This window comes from Cricetulus griseus (assembly GCF_003668045.3).
Source record: "Cricetulus griseus strain 17A/GY chromosome 1 unlocalized genomic scaffold, alternate assembly CriGri-PICRH-1.0 chr1_0, whole genome shotgun sequence".
NCBI lineage: Eukaryota > Metazoa > Chordata > Mammalia > Rodentia > Cricetidae > Cricetulus > Cricetulus griseus.
Window position 1 is genome coordinate 146,594,450 of NW_023276806.1, and position 14,979 is coordinate 146,609,428.

The 14,979-nt window shown below is 36.4% G+C and overlaps 1 protein-coding gene across 2 annotated transcripts in view; it reads left to right on the forward strand.

Annotated features, from left to right (window-relative positions):
* The window catches only part of Syt1 (synaptotagmin 1), a 199,876-nt gene that overhangs the window by 45,241 nt on the left and 139,656 nt on the right, over nt 1-14,979 (forward strand). Inside the window, exons 2-4 of one of the 2 annotated variants that reach the window (XM_035451860.1) lie at nt 2,663-2,847; nt 8,723-8,845; nt 12,287-12,454. In XM_035451860.1, coding sequence (XP_035307751.1) covers nt 2,663-2,847; nt 8,723-8,845; nt 12,287-12,454 — 476 coding nt within the window. The remainder of the gene's footprint in view (nt 1-2,662; nt 2,848-8,722; nt 8,846-12,286; nt 12,455-14,979) is intronic. The other variant, XM_035451861.1, reaches the window with a different exon arrangement.

Sequence of the window (14,979 nt, forward strand, 5' to 3'; positions counted from 1 at the left end):
CAAAATATGTTCCATGAGATTTGCTCATTATACCAACAATGAACTGAGTGAATTCTGAGGATAGTGTTTCTTAGGTAAACTTGCTAAATTTAAAATATTGCACTTCTCTATTCAATAGTAAAATTTAATGTGAACATTATATTCAAATCCATTTATTAAAAATAGATATACCTTTGCATTAGTATTGCCTCTTCCACGGATGTACAAAATAGCTAGAGTAAGGTTTTTTGTTTTTGTTTTTTTGGCTTTTTTTTGGTTTTTCGAGACAGGGTTTCTCTGTGTAGCTTTGGAGCCTATCCTGGCACACGCTCTGGAGACCAGGCTGGCCTCGAACTCACAGAGATCCACCTGCCTCTGCCTCCCAAGTGCTGGGATTAAAGGCGCACGCCACCAATGCCCGGCTCCTAGAGTAAGGTTTTTTTTCTATGTCTATCTAAAGGTGGTAGGAAATTTGAGGAAAATTCTAGTAATTATATTTCAGTAATTATATATTATATTATTCAATATTATATATGTTAATCTTCACTTAGATCAACTAAAAGCAAATACAGCAGTCAATAATGCCTTATTATAATTAGTAATTATATTATAGATTACAATATTCAAATATTATATGTGCTCAAATTAATCTTCACATTAGATCAACTAAAAGCAAATACAGCAGTCGTTAATGTTGAAGATACGAAGGTTGCATACTGAAACTTTTTCAGTGGTTTGAAATTACCCTCTAGTTGCACTCTTTCAGACTCCTTCCTGTGACCCCATGTTCCTCTCTTTAACTTTTTTTTTGATTAAATAATGTTCCTCTGCTCTTACCAACTATTTTCTTTGTGTGAACTTGTCAAATCATCTCAGTCTTATCTTTTGTAATTTACAAGGCCTTTATGTAGCTCTCTGAGAGACTATCACAAAAGTCCGACTGGGAGAATAATTTATGAGATTTCCAATGAAGGCCCATTATTAACATTGTCTTCCTGCATTCGCAAATGGCCTCCCATTCATGCATGGCAGGATTTTAACTCAGTCGTCAGAGACAGAAGTGTCTGAGTGAAGTCTTACAAATAATATCATTGGTTACATACGCTTGCAGTGGCTTTGGCTTTTTTAAAAAAAGCATGGACTGTTCAAGTAGGTTAAAGAAGACTAGGAAAACATGTCTTAGGATATGTACTCATCTCTACTGTTCACACAAGTATTTCTGTGGCTATAAACATGGTATCAAATGTGGTAAATTTATATGTCCTGGGTTATTATCTAATATTCAATAATATGCAAAGTGAATGTTCTTCACTACAAAGCTAGATGAAGAGAGAGCATGCAAGAGTGGGTTTTCTGTTTTGAAGAGAGGTTAGTTTTAAGTGTTTTTACTTTACCAGAGTACTCCTGACTTGTGTTCAACAATCATTGGCACTAATGATGTTTATGCGGCTCAAGGAAAATTATGCTTTTTCTTACTATTTCAGTGCCCAATGTCTTTTTCTTATTATAACAGATAAATCTAATTACTTCTGATGAATTTGAAGAGCTGTTATTTGAATCATGAATAATTCCATTCCAGACAAAGTTAGAGCTCAGATATGCCCATGAAACCTAGCTTTTTATCAGCCAGTTGGATGCTAAGTAAGGAAATATTTTAGCTCCTAGCAGTTGGACAACTATAATAGAAAACTCCTTGTGTGTATTTTTTGGTATATACTTTGTTACATTAAACAGAGCCTTTAAATCAACCTCTTCTATTATCTAGAACTTATCACTTTCTCCTCTCCATCCCCTGTGTGTTCTCACTGAGCACTGTTCATAGTGTCTATCTTTCTTTTGATATCCCTCTTTGTATATTTCATCTTGCCTAAAGTTTCTTGACATCACTGAATCCTACACCTTGAATATAAAGAAATGATAGCTACCAGTACTTGAGTTCCTACTGTGTGCTGGATGCCATTGTAAGCTATTTTAGTCTGTTGACTTTAATCAGCCAAAGGAAATGGGTGCTACTATATTCTTAACTTGCTAGAGAAGAAATCAGAAGAGATCAGTAAGCAATCAGGGCAGTCACGTAACCTCTACCTAGCCAAGCCCTATACATCTCTCCATGAACTACTCTCAAGGCACCAAATACTCATTCCTTGCCTATGGTTATACTTTTTACATTTGGTTTTTCTGTTTGTGTGATTAACTTCTGCCCCTTCTACCATGCCACAACATATTAAAATAGCAGCTAGTATTTGCTTGATGAATAATTACAGTTGACATGAATTAAGCTTGTATCATGCTGGTCAATGCATCTTAGTACTTAATTCTCACAAGACTCACTAAGGTACTTACCACTTTTACCTCTACTGAACAGATAAAGAAATAGACAAAGAGAGGATTTGCCGAAGATAACAGAGCTAGTAAAGGATGAGACCAGTGTTCGCACTCAGAAAACTGGCTGGAGAGTTATGCTCTGCATAAAGGAAAAAATGAATTAATGGAAAATTAACTTAGTGCGCAAGGGAGAGGTGATATGTGATGTAGACAGAGGTACAACAGTCCAGGCACAGGCCACAGAGGCGATAAAACCCATGGAACAAAGCACGGAGGACATCCAACCATAGGGATGGTTGTCTGCTGCATTGGGTTAACCAGTTCTATTGCTAATGTTCTTTTATCTTTTCTCTTTCAGTGCCACCGTGGGCCTTAATTGCCATAGCCATAGTTGCAGTCCTATTAGTCGTGACCTGCTGCTTTTGTGTCTGTAAGAAATGTTTGTTCAAAAAGAAAAACAAGAAGAAGGGAAAGGAAAAGGGAGGGAAGAATGCCATTAACATGAAAGACGTCAAAGACTTAGGGAAGACCATGAAAGATCAGGTAATGAACACACCCCTTATTTACCTAGTTACAATCTTCAGTTAAGTCACCAGTTAGGGCTCTGTTCTGTTATGCCAGATGCCCATGGAAATGAACAACGTGTGACTACTGTTGCTTTTGTAGAGATGCTTGTTAGTCCTTTCAGTCTCCCAAAGTGTAGTGGGGAGCAGTACAGTGGGATTTTGTCTGTCTCTTGATCACACACACACACACACACACACACACACACACACACACACACACACACACACACGGTAGAACTCTACACTAGCAGGTGTGGCTTCATGGGCTTGGCATAATAAGATAATTCCTGAGTGGGTCATGATCCTAATTAGTCTTAATAATAAAAAACCCAAAGTCAGATATCAAGATAGTGGGGTAAAAGCTGAAATATCAGAGAAGGACCAACCACAATCACCTCTTACAACTCTGATTCCTCAGATCAAAAGGGCAGAGCTTCTGTCTATGCCCCACCTTATCACGTCCTGTCTCAGTCCCGTGTTGTCACATCTGTCTTCTCTCTTATAGACCTCCAGACCTCTATGGTTAACTAGTGGCTAGTTCCACCCTCCAGTCTCCAGGAAAGCTTTATTTGTCAGAGCATAAACAAAATATCGTAACACTTGAGCAATTTTTATTCCATCTCATTAGCTAACCTTGATTGGAATTTAAAAAAAAAAAAAAAACTGTAATACAAGGTACCTGAGTGCTTTCCCTCCTGGACAGGGGCCCTTTCTGACTCATCCACTGCCCATGATCTCTTAAATAGCTTCATCATACTCGGTAATTACCAATATTGCCACACACTCAGCCAGCTTAGCCATCAATTGCCAGAAATAATGAGTTGTGTATGGTGAAGGGAGATAGGATCCAGTCCTAAAGGATAAGACAGAATTGAAGGACAAAATTATATTTTCTCAATTAATGACCATAATTAGAACCATGATGCTGTTGATAAACTATGTACTCAAGGTGTCTTTCTGTGCTTAGAGGAAATATTTTTATTGCCTTGATGTTGCTGCCTATTTTTAACTAAATTAGCTGGACAGCTTAGTCAAGGTAAACTTAATATAAAGTATTAAATGTTTCTTCACTTTTAGAATAATACTTAAATGCTTATAAAGAAAATTTAATGCATGAAAGGGAATGTAAAGATTTTTTCATAGAAATATTTGTAGTTATTATTTCCCATCAGATAATTTAAAAGTTCTATTTATTCCCAAATAGGAACATATGTAGAAAGTTTTTCCAATTGTCTTATATTATTAATTACTATTAACTGAATCATTAACACATGAACCTAAGAACAATTTGATCAGATGTTAACACACACCTCATAGAACATATGTGCAGCTTCCTAGTTTTTCACACACTCACAGTCTACCCCTCTTTCCCAGTTGGAATTTTAAACTCCTTCTCTAGGACACTGTAGTGTCTTTTGACAATAGTTTCCTAGGGGCTCACTTCTCATTCCCTGTAGCTGAGCTTAGTTTCAGGGCTGTGGAATAGATGTGAAGTCTAGTCTAATGCTCAGAGAGCTTAACCTGAGCTTAGGGTAGCAAAGGTTCAATTTCTCTGGCAGTTTCTCATCAGTTACAGAAGTTCATGTACAGCTACAGACAACTAAGAGGGATTTTTCTCTTCATTTAATTGGTTAAGTAAATACTCAAATTTTGGATTATAGCAAGTAGGATTTGATACTGATTTTTTTTCCTTCTTATTCATTTTGGGTTTTTTTTTAGACAGGATCACAGATTTTTTAAACATTTTATAATTAAGTATAGAAATAATTTCCCTGGATGAGCATGGGCTAGAAAAAGGATGTTATTTTAGCAATATCTTTTAAAATTTTGAGTATATAGTGCTATTATTTGTATAGTTATCATAAAACTCAATTGTGATTTTCTTGTGTCCTGGAATTAACACTTAAAAGCATTAATAAATGTTAAGGGATAACTATAGCATTCTTTTCTAGGATAAGAAAGTTATACTTTCATTTGTGGATTTGTTCTGTATGATGTAATAGTATAATTGATGGCACAGTGCCATTATCCCCATTATACCATGGATAAATGACCAAGATCTCACATATAGACTTTATGGTGCCTTCCCCATCTATCTCCTGTTCCTTTGGATGGTGAGAGGTAGAGTAATGTGGATCAAATAAAGAAGTCATAGGAAAAGTCAGTGATATATCACTTTATAATAATTTATTGTTATAGCAAAGTATTTAGAATTTCAACCACTTAAAATACTTTTAATTACTCTAAGTGATCATTTTATGTACTTCAGAGCATTAGCTAGGTATGATTTTTAATTTTAAATATATAGAATGAAATATAATTGGAATAGTGGCATCATCATTCACCAATGATAATTATATAACAGTATATGTTTCACCAATCCTTACAAAAATACTTGTAGCTTATGATGAAAAATAGCATGCAGAGATTTTAGAAGAATGACATGTCATGTAGTGTCCCATGATCCTCCAAATTATACTGATGAAATTCATTTTTAAACACTGTTTTCAAAATACTTTGAGCAGCATATCACAGTGAACAAGGAGAAGGAAAATAAGGCCAGTATATGGCTCTCTCATTTAAAGACAGGACAGATAGGAACAATTTTTGGATGTAACTCCTAAAGCTATATAGGCTTGAAGGCAATCAATAAGTTTTTATTACTTCAATCCATTCCAAAAGCCCAGAAATTCAAATTTCAATACTCATGGCTATGTATCTCTCTAGAAAGGTTTTGTAACCATTAAGAAATACCCTTTTAAAATTCAGTAATGACTTCAAAAGTAAACTCTAGATAATATTTATGTTCCAAAAGATTCATATTTAGGACTTTTTAAATATCTTGAATCTTGAGATCACTAACTATGCAGGGGAGATAATAGCAACCTATAGAATCATAAGCTTAGAACGGTCATTTCTCCATGGTTTTCACTGATGTGTGTGGATATTTTAATTTTTATTTCTTCCTTCTATGTCCTCCTTATCTGTGTTATGTCTCATGACTGTTCTGGACTGTCCCTTGCGGTAGGTTTCTTCTGCTACTAGACATTCCTAATCAATGCTGGTGGCTGGGCTCCACAGCTGAGGGCTTACCATTCTGACATCAAGAGGCTGAACTCAACTGATCTTCAAAGATGAAGTGTTTCCTTTTAAACATTGCTAACATGGGCTAAAGAGAACAGGATTTGAAAGTTTTACATTGATAGAGTGGAAAGAAAATGCCGTCCCTCACCCTACCAAATCCCATGTGAACAGTGTACTTTAGAACGAGCAAACATTTTTTTCTGATGACTGTGGACTAGGTAAATTTTGAATGCCAAAGCAAACCACAAATGTGTCTGTCTAAACCGGAGAACTCTATAAAAGGCCTGATGTTCACAACAAAGTTTTCCTAGTACAATTTGTCTGACTTCAGAGCTGCTGGATTTACAAGCTTTTTCATCTGAGTTTTTTCCCCCTATGGAGGGAAGCATACTGCTTCCAAGATATTATAATAGCTACTGACTTAATAGGTCTGAGTTTACTGTAATGGTACAGGATATATCTTGATGAAGCTCGGCCTCCGGGACAGGAATAGACTTAATCACTTAGGTGATGAACAGGAGCACTGAAAAATTATCAAGAATTTAGCCCCATTTCATGCAAACTAGTTACAGAAATGGCCCTGCACCTTCTATTCTGGCAAAAAAAAAAATATCACCTAGGGAAAAGGATATTTAATATCTTGGCATTGCATTAGGCTGAAACATGATATATAAGTTGTCAACTTTGAAAGGGACTTTTGAAAAAGTATTTAAATTCATGACTTTCTTTTTCCTATGACAATGGAGTAACAAGTAGGTATTTTCAGTCAGTGGATACATTAAGGAAGTTTCTATTATTTAAAAAAAATCAAACTATTACAGGGAGGCAAACTAGCTAAACTGTAGTTTTGTATACACACCCTCTATGACAGTGCCAAAGATTATGTAGGGTTCTCAGGGACAAATGTAGTCCACCGCCTAAAGTGTTTGAGCCAAACTCAAACATCTTAGTGCATTCATCAGTAACTGTGCAGGTCCCTGCTTTTGGTTTTACATAATTATTTTAATATTCAAAGAAGCACCCAAGTATATAGTAATCTTTCTAAATTAAATGGCATAGGGGTAGCCACATTTGAAAATGGTAATTTTCAATTTCTCAAACTCTTTGTAGACTCCTGAGATGTGTCAAAAACCACAAAAAATGTGACAACAGCTCAGCTCTGCTCAGATGTCTTCTAATGAGAGGGCAGACTTAACGAGCTGTCAGTCTCAATGCAGATGAGTTTGGGGGATCCTTGTAGGGTTAGCTGGGAGGAGCCAGACTGGACAAGGGTTGCCATTCTCAGACCCACTGAGGCTTACTGTGTAAGTGATGAGTGAAGGAAGAGTATCCACTCAGAATGACAGTGGCAGAGAAAATGTCCATGTAGGTAGAGACAGCAAGATGGCAAGCCATTGTCTGATGGGCCTGAGGCCTCTTTACAAACTGACTAAACCTCCTATCACGTGAGAGTTCTGGAAGATTTCTCAGGTCAGCTTGAAAGCTGATGGTAGTTATAGAACAGTAAAGAGTCTTTAATGTTGTCAGAGACATGATGGTCCATTGCTCATGCCTTATTTCAATTTGGGCGAGATTCTGCAGCTGCATACACGCCAGAAAAATAAGATAGCAGAAAGAAATGGCTAACATTTTCTCATTAAAAAACAAGTGGTGTAAAAAAATAAATGACCAATGGAAATGTACAGGCAGTGACCGGAACAAAATATGTGGATGGCTACTATATAGGCCTTTAAACTTTTCAAACATACTAGTGAATGGAGAGATGGAACTTTTCGTAATTTACAATTGTGAAGAATGATCATGCATAAAAGTGTATCTGTACATCCCCATAAAGAAATCTTCCACTATTATAAACCTTTGTAGTAGAAATAGCTGGAATAATTTTTGCATATTAGGAAAATTTTGTATACTTTGATTTCTGAAATGCTGATAATGAACTTTCAAATATTTTAATTTACATTCTACCACTAAGATTGAAGAATATTTAATTGTTTAGACTAGGTTTTCTAAGTCTAGCATCATGGCCCTTGTTCTTTAATGTAAAATGAATTTTATACCCATGAGTTTTTCAAAAATTACAAACATGACTCTTTTTGTCTTTGATATTCAATACACTCAAATCAGTTGAATTCAGCCTTGCTTTCTGTGGAGCTGTTATGAAGATCAAATGGTAAAGTTCACCTGGAAATGGGGTGAACTACTCTCTAAACATGCATTTGCTGGCAGCATGTTTTCTTTCTCCTTCTTTCTTAAATGTTACAATCATATATGTGAAGCGCAAAGAATTTACATTTTCCAAGGGTCACTCAGCCATTTTTGGCACAAGCAATAAGGCAACAGAAGACCATGCATCCCATATGAATCTCTCCACTGCATGTACCAACGATGTTTTACATGAGGCTGAGCGCCTCAGCAGCTATGAGAATGTGAAACCCAGCCTCGATACAAGCATGTCTATCATACTAGAAAGAAAGAGGCAATGTCATCAGAGCCAAGAATAATACCAAGTTGACATTTCCTTGCAACAATGTTATAGTTTTGCTTGCTATAATCTGAGGGGGCTTCTTCCATTGCTTCCATGTTGCTTGCTGATGGGGTCCATGCACAAGTTGAATTTAAAAATATATTTGTGTGTAAGCAGCAAATGAGAATGTGTTAGACAAGTAGATTTCAGCATCATAGTGCTTGCTTCAAACAGCTTGGAGGTACCGCCAGTTTAATGTGGACTTTGATAAAAATTCATTAGAATTTCTTTTTCCTATCCATAGGCCCTTAAGGATGATGATGCTGAAACCGGATTAACTGATGGAGAAGAAAAGGAAGAACCCAAGGAAGAGGAAAAACTGGGGAAACTCCAATATTCACTGGATTATGATTTCCAGAATAACCAGGTCTGAGGGGAAAAATGTCTAATTCCATTTTCTGAAATTACCAAGTAGCAATTGAAGCAAGATACTCTTCTTAAAACATTTCCTTTGCTGGAAGGAGAAAATGCAATTATCAAAGCTATTGATGAAATCATTTCTAAGTACAGGCGGTCCCCTAGCTGCTAATTTAACTTCTGGTAATTAGAATTCACAGTGTTCAGCCGATTACATCTACTCATGGCACTGACAGGAGGCAGACAGAATACAAATTAACTCATGCCATCAGTCTGCTGCTGAGAGCTCCCAAACAGCTCAGTCCCAAAAGTTCCCTCAGTGTGAGTAGGAACAACCTTTCCTGAACTATATAGATTTAGATCCCAAACAACACCAGGGGCCTTTGGTTTGAACTTTCATCCAAGCCCACATTTAGAAAAAAAAAAATGGGTAAGCAATAAAAGAATTAAACACTGGCCAATGCCCTGTCTTTTAAAGTCAGAAATAACCTTCTATGCAACACCATGATGCTAGGTGAAACTCCCTCAAGTGATTAGACAGTGATTCTGTCAATGCAGAAAGACCAACAGCTTGATTATCAGAGCCCAAGAAGGCTGCCCAGAAATGACAAGACTAAAGACTGCAAAACAAGCACTCCTACTTTCTCCAAAAGTGGTGGGATGCATTGTGATCAGTGACAATAGCAGCCGCTTTTCTTTGAGTAGCTATTATCTAGGTAGCTTCAAATGTGGAAAATGCCTTTGAAAACCCTTGTAGGTAAGGTCCCTAATGTTAATTACCATCCTTTACTTTCTACAATGTGAGAGAATAAGTACAATGAGCCGAGTTCAGAAAGGAGCCTTGACCTGCTAGGGAGTTCAGGTGCCTCCCACTCATTTGGTGTCCCTCTTCCTTTGCTGGGAGTGGAAGGATGGGAACTCAGTACAGTGGCAGGATGCAGCACGTGCTAGTGATACCCTGCTTGATGAGCGATGAGTGATAAGTGGATCTGACATTAATAGGCGGCTTTGGTGGCTAATGTCCCAAAGTCAGAAATGGAAGCAGCTGCAACAGCTCTGTATTTTGTTTTGGAACTGACAGTCCATGTCTTAGAAGTGGCTAGTATCCCCCTTGAAGGGTGTGTGGGATTTAAGAGTGCTTTTATTTGATCAACTTCACTATAGCCGTGGCTAGTTATTTCATAATACTTTCTGGATGCTTGCATATTGGATTTAGGTATGGTATGTAAGTATGTATTCATATAGGACAATGAGGAGACCATTTACATCTTATAATTAAATATATTTTAGATCATTTCTGCAACTTCTACCAAAATGTGAGCATTAGGATTTAGTTGGAAGCAAAGTAGCTTATTATTTACATATTCCAGAAAAGGTAAAGGTTAGCTTACATTACCATGGAGGTTTCCAGGATTTTAACCTGTCTTCATCTGGTATTTTTCTCCATATTTCCCAGTAGAAATCTAGTAGTATCTCATATTGACTAGGTATAATTTTGAAACTTCTATTTTTTATGCATGTGTACCACATGTGTACAGTATGGGTGTGGAGGTCACAAGAGGGTGTCAGATCCCCTGGAACTGGAGTTACACATGTTTGTAAGCTGCCCTCTGGGTGCTGGGACTTGAAGCTCAGTCCTCTGAAAATGCAGCAAGTACCATGTCTTCAACCCAATAGTACTTTAAGAACAGAACTGATTCTGTTTTACCCAAAAATAATGTTTGTTTACTACTCTGTTTTCAAGCATTAAGTCCAAAATACTCATTTTGTTATGATGGTCTAGAAGATTTTATTGATAAATATCATTAATTACAGTGCCCCTTGCTAGTTTTCATCACCACATGGTTCCTATGAGTTAGGGAAGGTAAAATCTGAGGAAACTTGTAGACAAAGCTATAGTCAAATATGAGTACTTGTTTACCAAAAAAAAAAATTTAAATCCTTGAATTAAGAAGCTTTTGTGGTAGGAAAATGGAATATGTCTCTCTTAAACAGAAGTTAAAGGGACATTAGAAGAAATCACTCCATCCTCTAATGACAAGATTTTCAAGTCTCTAAACTATGATTATCTCACTGTATTGAGTTTCAGTTATATTTGTAATGTTGCCCAAAAAAAAAATCACTTGCAAAAAGTGAGAATGGGGAAATAGAATATTACTTATAAAAAGCTGAAAGACAGTGAGCTTTACTAATTGTGTGTTTATAGTTTAGTGCCTCTGTTAGCTCCTATTCTTGGACCATGGCTTTGTTGGTATACTACCTTTCAGCATTCATGGCTCCTGCTGAAAGACAATGCCACAAAGGAGGCAACAACATACTCCTTCAGGGTAGGACCGAAGTTAGAAATTGAGCCAACTAGTGCTCAATTTCCTCCATCCACATGGAGGATGCACTGGATCACTTTATAAAAAGTAGGTAAATGAATTGTTGTCCGCTCCTTTGCCTAAAAACTCAGACTCACATGTTCAGGATCTGTAGTAAAAACTGGTGGTATATCCACATTTACTGTAGAATCTGTAATAAGAGGATTTCATATTTGTTTTTCCTTTTCAAACATTGACAAGATGTGTTTGGTGGCTCATGCTTGGAATCTGAGTACTAAGGAGATGGAGGCAAGTGGTTAGCCACGACTTTGTGGCCAGCCTGAGATATAGAGTAAGATTTTTACTAAAAATAAACTAATATAATAATGCCATGTTATTTTAATATTCCCAGTGAAAATGAGAATTTTATTGGTGAAAAATGCAGTGCAAAGAAAATTGCTGTATTAGGAAAAATGAAAAACATAATTATTTAACATGGATCTTCAAATACATAACTCTCTTCCTTTTGAGAAAACTTAAATTACATATTTTATTCCACAGCCTACATTTAAGTGCAAACTTTCTTAGATAATTATTCTATCATAAGCTAAGGTTTTAAAAAATGTAGATATCACACAAGAATAGGTCAAGTGGGATAGAAACTTGAAGCCCTCATTTTTTATTTCAAAATATTAGTCAGTTACTAAGAAATTTCCATTTAGCTGCTCTGAGCCTTCAAAAAAGAATAAAAAATTCCCTACTTTGCAATTACTGACTAGTGGTTGTTTAACAACTTATCTCCACTTATAAAGCATGAACTGCAAGGGAAAACAAAGCACAAGAGCTTTTAGCAACTGGGAAGTTATTTGATTGCAGCCCTTCTGCAAATATGAACTCCATATTTAACTGTAATCAGCAACCTTTTAAAAGCCTCTTTTGTCCTTAAAACTAGGCTTCCTAGAGTCCGCATCTGTCATAATTTGGTTTCTGAAGCCTACAGAGTCCACTGCATTTGCCCTCTGTATTCAGATTCATGAGAGTAAAAGTTGATTAAAAGCAAAGGGAACAGGGGGAACATCACAGTGTGAGATACTGTGAACAAATCAATCTTTCTCCAAATGGGCATCCTTTGTTGTTGTTCATTTCAGCTGTTAGTCGGGATCATCCAAGCTGCTGAACTTCCTGCCTTGGACATGGGGGGAACATCTGATCCATATGTCAAAGTCTTCCTGCTGCCTGACAAAAAGAAGAAATTTGAGACAAAAGTTCACCGAAAAACCCTCAACCCTGTCTTCAATGAACAATTTACTTTCAAGGTAGATTTTTGGGTTGATTTATAGCTTTGCTTTTATTGTTTTTGATTAAATACTAGTTTCATCATGACACACATACAAGCATAAACATGAACAACTTACTCTAGGACTTACCCTAGTTGTGTTTGGAATCTTTTACAACTAAATTTTCAGTTTAATGAAGAGTTGGCATTGGAGGTTTTGGCTATGTATTTTCATAATAGAATGTAGACCTTTCAATACTAGAGTCATGCCTAAAAAAGCAAGGTCTACTCATGGATGCCAATGGGCTTTGACAATGCACCCCCACTGCCTCCAAATAAAGCCCAAGCTATTATTTTCCAGGGGTTCCAAGGCTCTGTGGTCAGAATGGAGAAAGCTGTTCTCCAATGCTTAACTATGCTATCATGGGAAGGTTTGAACATGCTAAAACCCTTCCTCATAGCAATAAAAAGGTACAGGCTTCTCTAACATCATTCCTTTACTCTAGGCTCTTCTCTGGTGCTCTTCATCATGTTGATACACATCAGTTGACAAACAATAACCAAGAGCCATTCTGACCATATGGCAACTCCATTTTGATAATGGCTTGCCCTGCAAGCCTCAAGGCACCCTGTAACTCTTTGCTTGAAGTCATTCATAAAAACAGTGCTTCTGATGGATATGTGGCATTGTTTTAAAATATTTTCCTTAGAATAATACATTTCTAGAAAATGAGATTTCTGTGAATATGCCAGCAGGCTGATTCAAAATTACCCTGTCCACCAGCCAGGCTTAGCAATCACACGTGCCTTGTGTTGGCAAACATTCCTGTGGGAAATGAAACGGGGTATGAGTCACCTCTCAAATCTTGTTTGCAATTTCATGAAAGAGCAGTCTTTCTCTTCTTTAAAGTTTTTGAGTTTTAAACACATAAATTCTTTACGTTTTCTTTGTGTGGACCATTAAAATAGCAATAATAAAAATAAGTCATAATTGGCCCTATGCCAAATAAGTTAAATATCAGTTACTTACAGTCTTGTAAAGTGTAGTCAATGGCATTTTATTTGGCTATATGTTAATCTTTTTAGGTCAGCAATTTCTAAATGGAACTTAATGGGGTCTTCTATTATTTGAAATAATACTGTAGTACCTCCTCTTACTTGCATATCATTTCTTTGAAGCATATTGATAAAATTCTATAAACTTTTACAATGTCTACATTATTTTATTTCAGGAATGTAGATCAGGCTGTACATATATTCAAAGTACAACTATTTTTGAGGCATTTAAGAAATAGTTTGTAATGTCTACTGCAGAAGTCAACATATCTTGAAATTCCAGGCAGCCATGCAGTATAGGAATAGAAGCATAAGAGATTTTTCTAGATTGGTTTTCAAGTAGGGTTAAATGTACCTAAAATGAACAACATATCCAAAAATAAATTCATCTTGTTTCTTCTAAAATAAAGTTCCATTTGAAGGGGGTGTTAATAAGAAGTGATTCTTAAGTGACTACAGTGGGCCAGATGTTTAAAATATTCTCACTTCTCACTCATACTCAGAAGGCCTCCACTGAGTGCAGACTCCTCGGCTGGAGTTCGATAAGAAGCTGAGTTAGTTCATTTGCCCCAGACCCAGGTCTACATGAATCAGTCAAAATACAGGCATTATGTGTACTGTTCCAGCATGATCAAAGACTCAAGAAATACAATTTAAAATTTTAAGGGTATCTAAAGTCCCACTCCAAAATTTGTCAATTCTATTATAATTCAGATTTTTCAAGTTTATCTTAGATTCTTCCTAAAGTAGAAAAACATTATACTTAGTTTTTATTCACAGGATTTTAGAAAGTAACCTGATTTTGATCATAATTAATAAATGACAAAACACCCCTTAGAAGGCCCAAGTTTCTTGAATGTAAGTGGCCAGATAGTCTTTCATCCCTTTCCCTCCTTAACAAGAGTTAATTGAGAAATGTATTCTGGAGCATAAGGCAGCATTTATGCTGATAAAACAGCGCATGCACGTATGAAAACTGATCAAATATTTAGTACAAGCCTAAACTACCTCTCAATTCAGCATCTCTACACACTTACTGGAGTGTAGCTAACTTGGACTGCAGCTCTCCCTGAATATTAAAAATGCCACTAATAAACGTTCAAACTATAACATCGGTCCCAAATGTATTTGAACAGCTGGAAAATTCACTCGTTCTTGGCCTTTTGCTACTATTCATGCTAACAAGTATCACACTTACAAATGAACTTCAAGATCCATATTATAATGAATCTCTGATATTCAAAACATCAATTTTCTAGTCAGCTCATGTCAATCACTAAATTATTTTAGAAAGTATGTGAGGCACCTTGTGAATTTCATTTAGATCTTTGTAGACTACCAGCATAGCTTTGGAAAAGTCACCCTGCATTTAGCTATGGTCTAGAGCAGTGAATGGTTTCTCAACCTTCCTAATGCTATGACCCTTTAATACAGTTAGTTCCTTGGGTTATGCTGACCCCAACCATAAAATTATTTCCGTTGCTACTTCATAACTGTAATATTGGTACT